Below are 19,093 nucleotides of genomic sequence, written 5' to 3'. Positions count from 1 at the left end.
GAAGTCTGACTCACAAAGAACACACGAGTTGGATTGTTTGGTTAAACAGCATAGGAAAACGATTAGTACGCAGCTCCAGACATACTTTACTATCACCTGTATACTGGTATGAGTCGGGTTTTTATATTTTGTGGAGCAGGAGGTGGCTTTCCCGAATCAAACATGGCGGAAGTTGACGTTCTCTGACGCCCTATTGTTGACGTGTAGTATTGGCTGGAAAGTAGAGGCCGTTGTGGTTTCTCTTTGGTGCCCGGGAAGTTCAGCTGTGTGTGAAGGAGTTGGAGGGACGGGTGGTATATTGGAGCACTTACCTAGGACAGGTAAGGTGTCTGCTCGGCGTGAAGGCGGTATAGTGCTGCATTGTATTATGAGCTCAGTGTTTGTTGAACAATAGTTTTGGTCTATTGTTATTTTTACATTTTTCTTTCTTCAGAATTTCAATATTAGCGTATGTTTGCTGCAATTGCTTGTCGTGAGGTACACTGGTTAGATGGCATTTTATTCCCTTCATATTCTATTTTACAGATAGGCAAATTCAACAGGAACTTTACCCATAACAACTTGATAAAAATGATGCTCTTTAGCAAGCAACATACATTCCAGGTTAATAAATATGCCACCAAAATTAGTGTGTGCTGTAAATTGCCTCCTGGTTCTTCTTACTGGAGGCTGCCATTTTGCTGAAGCCCAGAGCCCCTGAGCAGCAGTAAATAATAAAGCGGAACTAAAATCACTGATTTATCAATAAAAAATAAATCGTTACATTCCTGGAATGCCAAGATTATTAAGGCCCCTTTCACACTGGGGTGGGAGGTGTGGTGGCGGTAAAGCGCCGCTATTTTTAGTGGCGCTTTACCGCTAATTTTGCGGCACTATTCGGCCGCTAGTGGGGCGTATTTACCCCCTGCTAGCAGCCGAGAAAGGGATAATAGCGCCTGCAAACCGCCCCAGTGTGATGTTAACCTCTCCTCATCTGGATTCAGCAGTGGCATTGTTGTACACATTTTTATACCAGTATCATACTTGGCTACATGTTTTTATGACTGCTTTTGGTACCATTTGGTATTACTCCCACCCTTTTTACAGTTTATGTAGCTACATCGATTTTATCTCCAGTGCAATATTTATTTGGTTACCTACTTGAAGGCTATAAAAGTTTTAATGCTATTCCCATCGAGCGCTGCCTTTGTGTGTTTTTGTATCCTGCTATCCATGTTTCCAGTGGTTGGTAGCTGCACTTGGAATCAGCCTGCAAGGAGATCAGCTAAAAGTAGTTGGATCTGTATGTGCGTTTATAATTAATCTAAATTCGTCGATTGATCGATTAAAAAAAAAAAAGTTTAATCAAACATTTTGATCAGTAACAGCCCTACTTTTTTTTTTAAGTGTCACAATCGAAAAATAAAAGTAAAATTAAACAAGAAAAAATAAAAATTTAATTAAAAGTGCCCCCTGTCTCCGCATGTCCTCGCTCACAGAAGCGAACGTTTCAAGGTTACACCCACTTATGTAAACGAAGTTCAAACCACATGTAAGGTATTGCTGCAAATGTTAGAGCAATAATTCCTAGTGCTAGACCTCCACTGTAACTATAAACGCGTAACCTGTGATTTTTTTTTTTTTTTTTTTTTTAACCACTGGGCACTTGAACCCACTTAAAGCGGTGGTTCACCCTTAGAGAGAACTTTTTAGCCTTCGCTTCATGCTCGTTTTGTCTAGGGGAATCGGCTATTTGTTTTAAAATATGATCCGTACTTACCCGTTTACGAGATGCATCCTCTCCGTCGCTTCCGGGTATGTACAGTCTTCCGAGAGGCTTCCGACGGTCGCATCCATCGCGTCACGATTTTCCGAAAGAAGCCGAACGTCGGTGCGCAGGCGCAGTATAGAGCCGCTCCGACGTTCGGCTTCTTTCGGCTACGAGTGACGCGATGGATGCGACCGTCGGAAGACTGTCAATCAAGAAGGAACGCCCGCTCCCGAAGACCCATACCCGGAAGCGACGGAGAAGATGCATCTCGAAAACGGTAAGTAATGCTCATATTTTAAAACAAATAGCCGATTCCCCTAGACCAAACGAGCAGGAATCTAAGGGGGAAAAAAAAAAAATTTAATAAATGGGTGAACTCCCGCTTTAATAACCAGACCAATTTTCAGCTTTTGGTGCTCTCACATTTGTCATACAACACTGTAACCAAATAAAATTTTTGTCCTTTTTTTTTTTTTTCACACAAATAGAGCTTTCTTTTGGTGGTATTTGAATTTTTCTTCATTTCTATTATAACATTTTGCAACTTAAAGTGGAGTTCCACCCATAAATATAACATTACATCAGTAGTTTAAAAAAAATGTCATTAGTCCTTTTACGAATTTTTTTTTTTTAGATGCCTTCAACGTGTTGTTGCTAGGCAGAATAGTTAATCTTCCCACTTCCTGCACCTAGGTGCTTAAGCTTCCTAACCTACACCACACAGACTCCTGGGAATGTAGTGGGTGTAACTTTCCAGGAGTCTGTGCACTCCCCAGTCTCAAAGAATCATGTGACTTGAACAGCACAGGTGCTGAAACCTGATCTGACACTGCTTGTGCAGCACTGGGCATGTGCGAGATCTGCAAGGCTGAAATCCAGGAAGTCATACAGTCTGGCTTCATGATGCCCACACTTAAGATGGCCCCAGTCAATTTCTATTTTATAAAGTGTCTAAATGCTGTAACAACCTAACAAAACGGACCTTAGTTTACAGATTAACTTTACTAGAATACATTAAGCTTGTGTATTACAGGGGTATTTATATTTAAAAAGTGAAATTGTGGCCAGAACTCCGCTTTAACTTTTCTTCATAAATTTGGCCAAAAATGTATACTGCTACATATCTTTGGTTAAAAAAAAAAAAAAAAAAAATGTGGATATTATTTAGTCTGGGTCTACAAGCTATGGTGCCAATTACTGAAAATTGATCAATTTGATCACACCTGATGTACTGACAGCCTCTCATTTCTTGAGACCCTAACAAGCCAGTAAAGTACAAATACCCCCCAAATGACCCATTTTTGGAAAGTAGACAGGCGGCACTGGTGGACACAGGCGGCACTGATGTGGCACTGCAGTAGCACAGATGGGCACATGCGGCACTGATGAGCACAGTTTGTCTCTAATTGCTCTCCTCTCACGCTGGATCAGTGTGAGGAGAGGAGAGCGATTAATTTAAACTGACCCGATGTCCCTGTTTGTTTACATTTGTGATTGCGCCGTCATTGGACGGCGCGATCACGTGGTAAAGAGCCGTGTTCATTGGCCCTTTACCGTGATCCTTGTTGCTGCGGGTCCCGTGGACCCGGCGAGCACAGATGATCACGTGTGCTCGAAGGGGCGCGCGGGAACGACTCTCTGGGTGGATGTCCATGGACATCCTCCCAGAGTTAACCACTTACCCCCCGGACCATATTGCTGCCCAACGACCAGAGTACTTTTTGCGATTCGGGACTGCGTCGCTTTAACAGACAATTGCGCGGTCGTGCGACGTGGCTCCCAAACAAAATTGGCGTCCTTTTTTTCCCACAAATAGAGCTTTCTTTTGGTGGTATTTGATCACCTCTGCATTTTTTATTTTTTGCTCTATAAACAAAAATAGAACGACAATTTTGAAAAAAATGAATATTTTTTACTTTTTGCTGTAATAAATATCCCCCAAAAATATATAAAAAAACATTTTTTTTCCTCAGTTTAGGCCGATACGTATTCTTCTACATATTTTTCGTAAAAAAAAATCGCAATAAGCGTTTATTGATTGGTTTGCGCAAAAGTTATAGCGTTTACAAAATAGGGGGTATTTTTATGGCATTTTTATTAATATTTTTTTTTTACTAGTAATGGCGGCGATCAGCGATTTTTTTTTTCGGTATTGCGACATTATGGCGGACACTTCGGACATTTTTGACACATTTTTGGGACCATTGGCATTTTTATAGCGATCAGTGCTATAAAAATGCATTAGATTACTATAAAAATGCCACTGGCAGTGAAGGGGTTAACACTAGGGGGCGGGGAAGGGGTTAAGTATGCCTGGGTGTGTTCTTACTGTGGGGGGGGGGGGGGTGGCCTCACTAGGGGAAACACTGATCTTCTGTTCATACATTGTATTAACAGAAAATCAGCATTTCCCCTGCTGACAGGAACGAGAGCTGTGTGTTTACACACACAGCTCCCGTTCCCCGCTCTGTACCGAGCGATCGCGTGTGCCCGGCGGCGATCGCGCCCGCCGGGCACACGCACGGGAGTCGGGGGCGCGCGCGCCTCCGGCGGCGCGCGTGCGCCCCTAGTGGCGGCTAAAAGGTAGGACGTCATAATACGTGATCTCGCCTAGGAGAGCCACCTTGTGGACGTATTATGACGGTGCGGCGACAGCAAGTGGTTAAGGAACCGCCTTGTAGCCGTAATTCGGCTATTGGGCGGTGATTAAGTGGTTAAAGCGTCGCCTATGGGGATTTTTAAGTACCGAAGTTTGACGCCATTGCATGAGTGTGCACAATTTTAAAGCGTGACATGTTGTGTATCGATTTACTTGTAAATCGGTGTAACATAGTCTTTAACATTACTCAAAAATATAGGCTAACTTTAGTGTGGTGTGTTTTTTTTTTTTTTTTTTAATGCATGCACAAATATCGTGCAAAATAACATTTTATTCCCTAGGGTCTCTGCTAAAAAACATATAATGTTTGGGGGCTCTGTGTAATTTCCTAGCAAAAAAATGTCAGAATTGGCCTGGGTGATAAGTGGTTAAATTAAGGAAATAAAACAAGAAAACAAACATTCCTAAAACCAACATTTTTTAACAAATTTTCTACTAATGTATAGCCAGCTTTATTTACATAATGGCCATTATAAACATATCTGATGTAGTGGATCAAATTTGCACTAGGTGGCAGCAAATCCAAAAAAAAGTGTTTTCTATCAGCAATGTTATTTAATAGCTTGGTCTTCTAAAAATAAAGCATTTACAAAGTCTTGCGTTCTAGGCAAAGTCTAGTTACTAGTAGCATAAATGCACATAAAATTGTATTTGTGGAGGTCAATGTAACCTGTAAGTTAAACAAACTTTCCCTCAGTCCTTCTCTGGAAATGCTGCAGGGAACTATTCTTTAGGCCTGCACTTGGCTCTGCTTTGCATTATATGAGTTGAATTAATTGGGTCCCTATACATTGTAGGGATTATCACTTTATTTAAAAAAGAATGCCAAAGCCATAAGATACAGGAAGTTTAACATTTTTTCTTCTTCTCTGCAGTACAATGCAGAGTAAGGTGTGTTGTCAACACACACCATAATTCACAGCTGAAGTATTTATTGTAAATACATAATACATCACAACAACAAAAAAACAGCTTTTCGGGGCCCTTAGAATGTTCCTTTTTATGAAGGTGGTCTTCCTGATGCCCCTGAGTGGTGTAATTTTTTTTTTTTTTTTTTGTGTGTGATGTTATTACAATAGATACTTCTAATGTTAAGGACAATAAAAAGAACAGAGGAACAATTTGGGAGAGAAAAACACTCTTCCAAATATGGGGATTTTTAAGTGAGAAGTGTCAATTGTTGTAAAAAGGCAAGTACACTAAACACAGAAGGTTTTACAAAATTATCAAAAGTTTTAGAATGTATAATTCATAAAAACAATTATAAAGATGAATTGGACTACAGTAGTTACAAAAGCGGAATGAGTGATAGTATGCAGGTAGCCAACAAGTTTCGCACAATGGTGCTTCGTCAGGGCCTTGCAAATTTTCTTTTGGGTTAAGTGGTTTGTGTGTGACATAAGAATACGCCATTAATACACATCAAATGAATACAGTAACAGTATAATACATTACATATTTTTGTCAGAAGGAACATGATATCTGTGTGCTCACCAATTCTGCTAGTGACTGAACCAATAATGTCAGAACTTCTAATGTTAATTCTGCCGGTATACTGGTGATGTACCTTTTGCATTGTTCTGCTCACGACCGTACCACCTATGGCTGTTACTGCACCCACCTTATCAGAAGGTCTATATGCTCTATAGTTTCCACTGAGCTACAATTTGCTTTCAGATTTCTCTGCTGCGTTTAAGGCCGTGTTCACACCTATGCGAATTGAATGCGTGTTTCCCTGCATTAAATTTGCATAGCAGGAGAATGTGACTGGCTCTCTATAGAGCCGATTCACATATCTCTGCAGCGGGTCCAGTGCGGTGTGCCGGAAAAACGTGTGCCTTTTTTGGTGTGTTTCAGGTTTGATTTCAGCCCAAAATTCGGGCTGAAATCGGACCTGAACCGGTGAACCAGCATGCACTGGACCCCTGCTGTGCGCAGCATGCGGCGACAGTGTGAACCCAGCCTTGAAGGACATGAGAAATAGACGTGTAATTTTACAGACTATAGTTGCCACCCAAAACATTGTGTACATTATTTATTACCTAGAGGCTCACACACATTGGTTGCATATCATTTTTCACAGTACAGTAAAAGGAAATTGTATTACAGTGAATGTGGCCATTCATTTTCAGACAAAGTGATGTATGGGAGGAGTGTTCACCACAAGGATAAGATTAAAGCGGAACTTCACCCAAAAGAAAAAGTTATGCTCTTCTTCCTTCTCCTCCTCTCCCTTTTCCTTTACATTTGGCACATTATTGTTTTGATGGAGGACCCTTATTTTGATAGGTACTTGCTCTCCCACTTCCGGTCAGATCGCTGCCAGTTTCCCTTAGTCAAGATGCCGGAACCAGAAGCTGATTGAAGAATCGGCTCGGGTGAGGGCATGACTTGTTTCAGTTGAAGGTAAGTGTCCTTATATTTAAAGTCAGCAGCTACAGTATTTTGTAGCTGCCGACTTTTATATTATTTGGGGGGGGGGAGCCTAGAGTTCCTCTTTAAGCTTGTAAATTTAGAACTTTTGAGGAGAGAAGGGGTAGTCGCCAACATGTGTGTAGATTTTCAGATCTAGAATGTTATGGAATCGGAGATAAAGAAAGGGGTGTGGAAGGGGTCAGAAAGAGAGGGTGGGGAGGAAAATGGTAAGGCGGGGGTTCCACTGTGTCCCAAGTCCGACTACAGCCCACATCCCTACTGAAACTCAGGAAATCACGGTGGGGGAATTAGGGCACAGGGGCCTCATATTTAGACGTAGACGTGAATTTGGTCCAATTTAGAATCAAGTTCACTAGAATCTGTCATGATGGGTGACGGCAAGGAGGTGATGAGGTCCTCCATTTATTTGATTTCAGAAATGTGTATCTTAAGCTGGCCATACACCATACAATTTTCTTATTCAATGTTCTTTAGATTTACCTTCAACTATGTAGTGCAAGGGTCTGCCTGATTGTATACAAATTGAAAGTGTTGAGGTGTGACATCATATGGTTTGGTAAATCTAAAGGAAAGTTGTACAAGAAAATTGTGTAATGTATGATCAGCCTACATTTTTTTTATTTTTTTCTCTTTTCCTGCCACTGGGGAGATTGACCTGGTGACCGCCACTGGCAGTGTGAGTGAGAGGGAAAGCGATAATTTACAGTTGTAACCCAATTATTATTATCTAAAAAATTGTATCATCCCCCTACCTTCTTGATGCAATATAGATATTGGTCACCTGTGCATAACTTGGTAAATTCATATTATGTTCCCATTGTGAGGAAACAGTCTTTTCATGTATGTAGCAGAGGTAGCATCTGCGCATTAATGCATTATTATTATTATTACTACTACTATGTATGTGTGTGTGTAATTAAAATAACACATTTCCTGATTTCCTTTTATGTTGCTTTGCAGCAACATAAAAGGCTAGTGATTAAAGAGAGTGACCAGTGCATATATTCCAATGAATAAATAATAAAGATAATATAACACTAATATATAACAAAATCTGTGATAAGTGACAATAATATGCAATGAATGCTAATTGTCCCAAAATGCAAACCTAAGTGAACAGAAAATGACAAAAAATTTGTGTATGCTTTTGTTTTATGTGTAACGTTTGCAAAGTAAATGTTATCTTCTCTGTTTACAGGTCTCCTTTTGAAAAGTTCAACCATGTCTGTTGTTCCAGTGTGCTATGAAACCCAGTATTTTGGGTTCACACCACAGACCTGCATTCTTCGACTTTACATTTCATTTCAAGATTACTTATTTGACATGTTGCTGGTTGTTGAAAGTGTCATCCTGAAAAAACTAGAGAAATTTCCAAACTCTGGGATAAATCGCTTTGAGGTTCGGGAAAGCACAGAAAGATATCTGGCGATCATTAATGAACGCTTCAATTACCTGTTTCAGAAAATGGAAAACTGTCTTTTACAACTGGTACTTAATATTCCCAGGAATATTCTGCTACGTGAAGATGAGGTACATGAAAACTACTCTTGCAGTAAAGACCAGTTTGATGTGCTCCAGAATGAAGTACAGACATTGCACAGGCAGTACAAAGAAGAAAAGCGTGTTACTCAATCCCTTTTAGGTGAACTGGAAGAACAGAAAGCTGTGCAGGCAGAATTGGAAAAGATACTGTCTTGGTTTGATGGACTGGACAAAATTTGCAGAGAACATGGGATGATAGATCTGATGGAGAGCTTTGCATTCATGGCTCAAACATCAAAGAAACTGCAAGTCTCTGTAAAAGAAATAGATGTAAAGCATAACAAACTTGCCCTTGATATGACTTCCAGGACTCCGGTACAAAGAAGAACACAAAGATCTAGCCAAGGAAAACTTAAATTATACTGAGTTATGCTATCTACCTTATGCCATTGCCACACGGATTTATAAAAAGAATGAAATATAGTGTAATTGTAAATAATTGTATAATAACTGACTTCTGGGAAACTTGATGTCATATTTTGCATTGTGTTTCAAATGAATTCCTAAAAATACTCCTATTCACGTTTTTTTATTTTAAATGAATAAAAAAAGATACTCCTGATTTTAGGTTCTGTATGCTTCGTCACTATTTTTCTCCAGTGTGTGTGTGTGTGTGTGTGTGTAAGTGTATAGTTCTTTCTTCAAACTAATAAACGTCTGGTAATTTTGCGGTCGCCCTCAGATGCAGCCAGTAAATACACTACTATCCCAAGTGTTATAATCAAGAGAGCCAGCAATTCCCAAACTGCCCAAGTAGAAACTATTCGGGAAACCTGCAATCCAATCTAGCCTTTTGTAGTGTCTTTTACTTCTCAAAAGGAAGATTATCTCATGGTTGCAATACTCTCCCCACTACAAGCGGAGCGCAGCTATACAGTGGATATAAACAGTCTACACATCCTTGTTAAAATGTCATGTTTCTGTAATGTAAACAAAATGAGACAAAGATAAATAATTTCAGAACTTTTTCCACCTTTAAAGGAGTTAAAAAAAAGTCTGCCTTTACATCTTAATGCATTCTATGCATTAAGAAAAAAAAGCCTTCTGTGTGCAGCAGCTGCCCCAGCACCCCCTAATACTTACCTGAGTCCAAGCCACCTAGGATACTCCACCTGATTTGGCTGAGACACAGCAGTGGTGCCATTTGGCTCCCGTGGCTGGCTGTCAGGGGAGAGAGGGGGGCATGCTAGATCGGGTTCCATGTCTTATTGGATACACAGAGCTCTGACTCAGCTTGGGTGCCCCCATAAAGAGCTGCTGGCTGATGAGGCACTCGATAGGAGGGAGGAGCCAGGAACAGCGAAGAGGTACCCAAGAAGAGGAGGATCCAGGCTGCTCTGTGCAAAACCAACTGCACAGAGGAGGCAAGTATAACAGGGTTTTATTTTTATTTTTTTTAAACAAGACTTTACAATAATTTTAATGTGACCTATAAACTGTACAACAAACTTATATCTTTTAGGTGGAGGGAAGTAAAAAAAAAAAATATGGTTTCATAAGTTTACACTAATACTTTGTTGAAGCGCCTTATGATTTTATTACAGCACTCAGGCCCAGATTCACGTCCAGCGGCGTATCTCTGCGGCGGCGTAACGTATCCGATTTACTTTACTTAGACGGGCAAGTGCTGTATTCCCAAAGCACTTGCTCCCTAAGTTGCGGCGGCATAGTGTAAATCGGCTGGCGTAAGCCCGCCTAATTCAAATTTGGATCAGGGGGGCGTGTTTTATGTAAAACTACTGTGACCCGACGTGATTGACGTTTTTGTGGAACGGCGTATGCGCCGTCCGTGGAATTTCCCAGTGTGCATTGCTCCAAAGTACGCCGCAAGGACGTCATTGGTTTCGACGTGAACGTAAATGACGTCCAGCCCCATTCACGGACGACTTGCGCAAATGACGTAACTTTTTCAAATTTCGACGCGGGAACGATGGCCATACTTAACATTGGTACGCCGCACTTATGCCTCATATAGCAGGGGCAACTATACACCGGGAAAAGCCTAATGTAAACGTTGTAACTTGTCTGCGTCGGCCGCGCGTACGTTCGGGAATTCGCGTATCTATCTAATTTGCATACTCGACGCGGAATTCGACGGAAGCGCCACCTAGCGGTAAAAAAAAAAATGCAGTTAAGATCCGACGGCGTAAGAGACTTACGCCTCTCGGATCTAATGGATATCTATGTGTAACTGATTCTAAGAATCAGGCGCATAGATACGACGGGTCGGATTAGGACTTAACGACGGCGTACATGGCGCTGCGCCGTCGTAAGTCCTTTCAGAATCTGGCCCTCAGTCTTTGTGTATGAGTATCAGCATGGCACATCTTGACTTGGCAATATTTGCCAACTCTTCTTTGCAAAAAGTCTAAATCTGTCAGATTGCGAGGGCATCTCCTGTGCTCAGCCCTCCTCAGATCACCCCGACATTTTCAATAGGATTCAGGTCTGGGCTCTGGCTGGGCCATTCCAAAACTTGAATCTTCTTCTGGTAAGGCCATTCCATTGTTGATTTGGATGTATTCTTTGCAAAATAAAATAACACATTTCCTGATTTCCTTTTATGTTGCTTTGCAGCAACATAAAAGGCTAGCTGTTGCTGAAAGATGACCTGGGTCTAATGCCCCTAGTGGAGACTACATACTTCCTGGAAGATGGGCAGGAGAAGAATATACGGTACTTCCTGGTGATTAGGAAGGATGGCCTCTTTAGGATTTTCATTGGACAGATGGCTAGACAGGCAGGCAGAGGGTGTTTGTATGGGTGTTGTCTGAGTACGATTTAAAAGGTAACGGCCAGCTAGAGTTACCAGCATACAGAACCTGAAAGGAAGGACTTATGGTATTGTTTCACCCCTGTTCTTTTGTTTTATACACTCTGTAGTGCTTTACAGTGAGGGGGAAAAAAAGTATTTGATCCACTGTTGATTGTGTATGTTTTCCCACTGACAAAGAAATGATCAGTCTTTAATTTTAATGATGATAGGTTTATTTTAATAGTGCGAGACAATACCCACAAAAATATCAAGAAAAACACATTTTAAAAAAAGTTATAAATTGATTTGCATTTTAATGAGTGAAATAAGTATTTGATCCCCAATCGGCAAGATTTCTGTCTCCCAGGTGTCTTCTATACAGGTAACAAGCTGAGATTAGGAGCACTCTCAAAGGGAGTGCTCCTAATCTTAGGTTGTTACCCATATAAAATACACCCGTCCACAGAAGCAATCAATCAGATTCCAATCTCTCCGCCATGCCCTAGACCAAAGAGCTATCCAAGGATGACGGGGACACGATTTTAGACCTACACAAAACTGTCAATCTCCCTCAATCTGGGGCTCCATGAAAGATCTCACCTCATGGAGTTTCAATGATGATGAGAACAGTGATGAATCAGCCCAGATCTACACCGGAGAATCTTATCAATGATCTCAAGGCAGCTGGGAACATTTGTCACCAAGAAAACAATTGGTAACACACTACGCCTTGAAAGACTGAAATCCTGCAGCGCCGCAAGGTCCCCCTGCTCAAGAAAGGACATGTACAGGCCCGTCTGAAGTTTGCTAATGAACATCTGGATGATTCAGAGGAGAACTGGGTGAAAGGGTTGTGGTCAGGTGAGACCAAAATCAAGGTTTTTGGCATCAACTCAACTCGCCACCTCAAGAACACCATTCCCACCATCAAACATGGAGGTGGAAACATTGTACTTTGGGGGTGTTTTTCTGCTAAGGGGACAGAACAACTTCACTGCATGAAAAACGGGACGATGGACATGTACTGTCATTGAAAATGGGTCATGGATGGGTATTCCAGCATGACAATGACCCAAAACACATGACCAAGGAAACAAAGTAATGGCTCAAAAAGGAGCCCATTAAGATCCTGGAGTGGCCTAGCCAGTCTCCAGACCTTATTCCCATACAAAATATGTGGAGGGAGCTGAAGGTTCAAGTTATCAAACGTCAGCCTCAAAACCTTAATGACTTGGAGAGGATCTGCAAAGAGGAGTTGGACACAATCCCTCCTGAGATATGTGCAAACCTGGTGGCCAACAAGAAATGTCTGACTTCTATGATTGCCAACAAGGGTTTTGCCACCAAGTCCTGTTTTGCGAAGGGGTCAAATACTTATTTCACTCATGTCGCAAATATGTATTTCACTCAACGCAAATCAATTTATAACTTTTTTTTTTTTAAATGCATTTTTTTGTTGTTATTCTGTCTTACTGTTAAAATAAACCTACCATTATAATTATAGACTGAGCATTTCTTTGTTAGTGGGCAAACGTACAAAATCAGCAGGGGATCAAATACTTTTTTCCCTCCCTGTATGTGTGCATTTCTAGTTTCTTGTTTATTGTAAATTAGATCCATGCTTATTTAACCACTTGCTTACTGGGCACATATACCCCCCTCCTGCCCAGGTGAAATTTCAGCTTCCGGCACTGCGTCGTTTTAACTGACAATTGCGCGGTTGTGCGACGTGGCTCCCAAACAAAATTTGACGTCCTTTTTTCCCCACAAGTAGAGCTTTCTTTTGGTGGTATTTGATCGCCTGTGCGGTTTTGATTTTTTGCGCTATAAACCAAAAAGTGTGACAATTTTGAAAAAAAATACAATATTTTTTACTTGTTGCTATAATAAATATGCCAATTAAATAAAAAAAAAAACACATTTTTTCTCAGTTTAGGCCGATACGTATTCTTCTACATATTTTTGGTAAAAAAAAAAAAAAAATCGCAATAAGCGCAAAAGTTATAGGGCCTACAAAATAGGGGACAGAATTATTATTTTTTTTTTTTTTTACTAGAAATGGCGGCGATCTGCGATTTTTATTGGGACTGCGACGTTATGGCGGACACATCGGACACTTTGACACATTTTTGGCGCCATTGACATTTATACTGCGATCAGTGCTATAAATATTCACTAATTACTGTATAAATGTGACTGGCATTGAAGGGGTTAACACTAGGGGGTGAGGAAGGGGTTAAATATGTTCCCTGTATAGTGTTCTAACTGTAGGTGGAGGGGGGTGACCGATCTGTGTCCCTATGTACAAGAGACACAGATCTGTCTCTGTGTGCGCCGGCAATGAGAGATGATCTCATATGTTTACATATGAGATCATCTCTCATTGGCCGCACAGATCTCATCGCAAACGGCCACTCTGATTGGCCGTTCGCGGCGATCTGTAATTGGCTGTGTCCAAGGGACACGGCCAACACAGAAGTTCCCCGCTGCGCGCTCTGGAGCGCGCGTGGAACGCCCAAAGGGGTGGACGTCAATTGACGTCCAGTTGGATATTGAGATCCGCGCTGTAGCCGTCATTCGACTATAGCGCGGGTCTCAGGAGGTTAAGCAGTGTATTTATTTTTATAGCTAACATTGTTACTGTATCATCATCATTAACTTTATCAGAGCTTTGATACTAGCTAACTATAGGAATAGACAAGATGATACACACTAGTATAGCTAAACTACCTGGTCCCATTACTGTGAATATGGGTGTGGATGGGATATGTTGATTGCCCTGACGGGTGGAGCGGGATACTTAAGCTCCGTTGCTGTGCCGTGCAGCCATTCCCTGTGATCAAGTTAGAAGTAACGAAACATGTTAGGGGCGTGGCTACACAGCAACCGAATCTTGACGCTGAGAGTGTTATCTGCGAGTAAGAGCGAGGAGGGGTTGGAGATGCAGCACGCAGGCACCCCCCCGCATGTAACTAATATTTACTAAAGGCGATTTGTTTTTATCTGTGATGTAAGCGCATTGCTTTTTTCATTAAAACTGTTACTCAAGAGGTTTTTACACTATTGGAGGCTTTGTGTTGAATTTATCTCTATATGTGGATAGAGCTGTCATCCATACAAATCTGAGGAGATCAGAGTGGAGATTGGGTTCATCATCTGCATAAAGCTGAAAGTGATTTAATCACACAAGCAATTGACATCTACAATCTGGTGAGCCTCATTCTATAAGGGTGTGGATTTGCACTTGTGCACTTTGGTGAAGGATCTACGGTGTTCAAAATGTTCCACTTTATGAAGAGTTGCACTATTTTCACAATTGATTATTTTTTGGACATTTGAATTTATTTATGATGGCCAATTATTTTTGGTTTTATTATGGACACTTTTGGAAAATTATGGAATTTTTTTTATTCTTTTGCGCTACTGTGATTGTGTAGATTGACACTACATTGTTTTTCACCCTTTACTTTTATTATCTGCATTTTAAGTAGCAGCACGTATATTTATATTTATATTTAGTTTAATAGCGTGGTGCTTATATGAGAACACATTTATGATAAATAGGGGAAATCCAAAACCACCCTATTTATTTCAGGGGTTTACTGATACTTTAAAGCGGGGGTTCACCCTATAAACCCCAAAAAAAAATTTTTTTTTTCTTCTACCATAAAATCAGGCATTGTAGCGCGAGCTACAGTATGCCTGTCCCGATTTTTTTTATACCCGTACTCACCGTGTACTCGTACATCGAAGATACCGACTCCCCTCGGGGAATGGGCGTGCCTATGGAGACGGAGGATGATTGACGGCCGGCTCTGGCGCGTCACGCTTCTCCGGAAATAGCCGAAATAGGCTTGGCTCTTCACGGCGCCTGCGCATAGCCTGTGCGCAGGCGCCGTGAAGAGCCGAGACCTACTCCGGCTGTCTTCAGGGAGAGTGACGTGCCAGGGCCGGCCGTCAATCATCCTCCCTCTCCATAGGCACGCCCATTCCCCGCGGGAGCCGAAATCTATAATGTACGAGTACACAGTGAGTACGGGGGTAAAAAAATCAGGATAGGCATACTGTAGCTCGCGCTACAATGCCTGTCTCGATGGTAAAATCGTGTCACTGAGGGTGAACCACCGCTTTAAGTGTTAGGAATAATTATGGTTTCGCGGATCTCCATGGATTTATGTCTTAATTCCTTAACCTTAAAACATGCTATCATTGATAGGGGTGCAACGAATCACCGTTGATCCGTGATCCGAACGGGTCACCCCCTTCGGATCGGCACGCTATGCGATCTGCGGATTGCCTCCGCGGGCATAGCATTAGGAAAGGCTGCGGCTTCGGCCTAGCTCCGGAGCCGCAGCCATCTTGGTACACGCGGCGGCGGCGGCCCTCCTCTCTGTTTACACCCACAGAGGAGGAGGAGCCCGCGCTCGAGGGAAACACACGCCGCTGTCTAAGGTCTGCACTACTGGGGGGGGGGGTTACTGTCTGAGATCTGCACTACTGTGGGGGTTACTGTCTGAGGTCTGCACTACTGGGGGGGTTACCATCTATTACCGTCTAAGGTCTGCACTACTGTGGGGGGTCTGTACTGAGGGGGAGGTGACACCATTTTTATTTTTTTTGCACCAAGTGATGCCACAGTGGGGGGATGTGGATATTACAGTGGGGGGGGGGAGATGTGGATATTACAGTGGGGGAGGGAGATGTGGATATTACAGTGGGGGGGGGGTAGATGTGGATATTACAGTGGGGGAGATTTTTTTTTCTGCTGATCCGAAAAATGATCCGATCCGTGACTCCTGATCCGAGGAACGATCCAAACCGTGAGTTTTTTGATCCGTTGCACCCCTAATCATTGATGACTTCTTGTTTACTGTTTATATCATCAGAGCCATTTTGCACTCTTTTGCATTACCTTACAACATTTAACTGTAATTCTGATAATTGAATAAACAGATTGAAACAGAATAATTATGGTATACTATGTAACAAATTTAGTAAACTAGCATGCCTTCATTTTTTTTTATAACTTGCAGTGAATTTTCAGTAGGCCATTTTCCATGCATGAATTTAGACCCCTCTGTCCACAAAAGTAATCTGAAAAGGATAAACTTTTTTTTCGTATTTGGAAGTTACTAGTTTGGTGTCATTTAACCAGCACTAGATGATTATTTTTTTTTACTTGGGCAGGTCCACTAATTAAAAAAAATATATAAATACTAGACCTGAGCTTTTAATCAATTAGAAAATTTGAAAAAGGGCAGGAAAAATATTGCGGCTTCTGACCTCCCTCAATTATTGTGTTTTGAAACTAGAAATGCTGATGTGTTGCTAAAATACATCAAACTTGCTCATTACAGTGAAATTTGTGGATAATAAACCATAAAGCAACTGATGCTCAATCTGTCTTTCTCTTCTAAAATTCATAACCATGAAGCCTTACAGGGTCATCGTGAATACGGAACACTCCACATAGAAAGGGGCTAAAGAGTTATTCCTTCTGTTTTAATAAGGTCTAGAAGTTGAACCTGTGTTTCCATAGTGATAAGCAATGTCAATGATGTGGAAGGCAGCTCCCATGAAGATTTCATTTACGGCACCAAACTCTTACTTTGATTCAAGCATGGTGACTCATCCATGGCTGTAACCGTTTAAATTGGTTTCCGTCATCTGGCTTTAGACAGTGTGTAAGGAAATTCTGGCATTGACTGCTATATAGAAATGTGAATCCAGTACTCATATAGTATGTAGGTCAGCAGGTTGCACAAGCATTGTATTTTTACCTTGCAGCATGAATTATCCAACATGGATTTCGCTACATTCATATGAATGATTCTAGCTAGACATTATTTGTAAAATAATAAATAAAATGATAATAAATAACCCTAACCCCAACTGCTAATCATAACCCTAATCTAAACGGAACTCGAACCCCTTACCCTAACAAAAAAAAAACACATAAATTATTAATAATAAAAGAAAAAATAAAAGCAAATGTAAAAGCTGAAATAATTGGCAACAAATGGTGCAACAGATAATAGTTTTCTCTATTGGCTATTAAAAAAACACCAAAGCCCAAAAATGCAGCATACAAACGTGCAAAAACGTGCCCAAAACACCGGAAAAGCACTATGCTCAAGTGTGAATGCAAAAAAAAGGGGGGGGGGCCTGGTAAGGTGGTTACTGCTGGCAATAAAGATAACGATCAAACTTGAATTATTCGAAATGCAATGAATTTATTCCTATAGTAAGTGGGTACCGTTACCGCCAGTAAGAATAACAATAGTTATTACAGTATATAATTCAAGTAAAATTCTTTACATGCATAGATAACACCAACAGTTGCCAATAAAAAGATACATAAACAAAAAATATTGGTACATAAATGGAGTATCGGTCAGAGTACACGGGCATCATACTACCCGACTAGTTTCGCAAGATCCAGCTCGCTCTTCAGGGGTTTGTAACACTGTACCTAGGATGAAAAAATATATATATATGTTTGGCAATATGGCACAGTATTGGTTGTAAAGTCACAGGGTAGGAGGGGTTGTGGGTCCCCATACTCACCACTGAGCTTGACCATGGCTACAGGTGTGAGGCCCCAAGATGGCGGCAGCAGGTGCCTCACCCAGGAGCTGAGGGGGCGGAGTCAGAAAGGGGCCAAACGGAGAGCAGGCATGGCATAGGTGTAGTGATGTATCCATAGAGACCTCGTTAGTCCATAAAAGTATGGACTTACGTTATAGGGATGGAAGTGTGTTACTGGGGACACCAGACCTTTCCTCTTTCTGTTTATTCCTATATTACATATTTAACTTTATCAAAAAATTTAAAATTGCAGTTATAAAAAAACATGTAATGGCATCAAAAATAATTAGATTACCATGGACATTGTTAACAAACAGGACACACAAATAACAACACATAAACACTGTACTCGTCCGGATGTACTAAATTAGCCCATGTAGATACACAATTCCAATTGGAATAGAAATTTCTTGCTGGGAAGAAAATATTCCCTTTATTAAGGCCAATTATATAGTGCGTATCAGGAGAAATTGCTCAAGTGCTGATGACTACAGACGAGAAAGCCTTGACCTTTATGCAAGGTTCCGCGAACGAGGTTACTCGCATAGACAAATCAAGAGGACCAAAAAGAAAGCGGCACTTAAACGTTCGGGTTGATGAGTTCCCCCTAAACTCCAGTGACCCAATACGGATTATTACTCCCTTTGGGTCTCAATGGAACTTGGTTCGCTCAGTTCTAGAGAAACATTGGAGCATTTTTACCAATTCACTTGAGCTGACCAAGATAGTCAGCACGTCCCCTATGCTTGTGGCACAAAGAGCTAGGAGCCTGGGTGACCTGTTGATTCGGAGTTCGTTAAAGAACCAGATGCCACATGGTTGTCTCAATATCCACGCACAACAGGCATGTTTCCATGCAATAAATGCCAAATGTGCCTGCTGGTTTATAGAACTTCCACTTTTTTCGGATGCTCAGGGCAACTGTTCCACATCTTGTGTCATCTATTTGATAACCTGTCCCTGTCCCAAAATCTACGTGGGCAAAGCGAAAAGGTAAGGATTGGTGAGCACATATGAGAAATAAACAAGGAAAGATACCTGAAAAGCCCCTGGCCAAGCATTCTGCACAGTGCCACAGTGGCAGTTCCCCGGATATGACAGTGAAGGGGATCTACGTGTTAAAATTACCGACTAGACAAAGCGACTTCGACCATATGCTTTTACAAAAATAAAAGTGGTGGGTTTACCGATTGAAGTCCCTTGTCCCGATTGGGTTAAATACCGAATTAAATCTACAGGTCTTCCTGTAGACCAGATAAGCCCCCAGCTGCCCACCCTCCACCTTACATGTGAATGAGTCCCCTTATAACAGAGCATAAATTACAGAATGTATCCCCTGTTGCTAGACCGTTCTTTCTCTGCT

At 41.4% G+C, this 19,093-nt stretch overlaps 1 protein-coding gene across 3 annotated transcripts; it reads left to right on the top strand.

The window, feature by feature from the left end:
• The first annotated feature begins 14 nt into the window (after nt 1-14).
• Nucleotides 15-8,950, top strand: MIS12 (MIS12 kinetochore complex component). 3 transcript variants are annotated; one of them, XM_040336728.1, is made up of 2 exons: nt 15-320; nt 8,044-8,950. In XM_040336728.1, exon 2 carries the CDS (start codon nt 8,067-8,069, stop codon nt 8,751-8,753), a length of 687 nt encoding a protein of 228 aa, XP_040192662.1. In that variant the 5' UTR covers nt 15-320; nt 8,044-8,066; the 3' UTR covers nt 8,754-8,950. The 3 variants fall into 3 exon arrangements, with proteins under 3 accessions (XP_040192662.1, XP_040192663.1, XP_040192664.1); XM_040336729.1 differs by having other exon boundaries at nt 28-106; XM_040336730.1 differs by lacking the exon at nt 15-320 and adding an exon at nt 6,794-6,815.
• Nucleotides 8,951-19,093: the final 10,143 nt, after the last annotated feature.

The sequence above is a fragment of the Rana temporaria genome, chromosome 2, assembly GCF_905171775.1.
Source record: "Rana temporaria chromosome 2, aRanTem1.1, whole genome shotgun sequence".
Lineage (NCBI taxonomy): Eukaryota > Metazoa > Chordata > Amphibia > Anura > Ranidae > Rana > Rana temporaria.
Note: the sequence above shows the minus strand (reverse complement) of the source record. Positions and strands in the feature narration are given on the sequence as shown.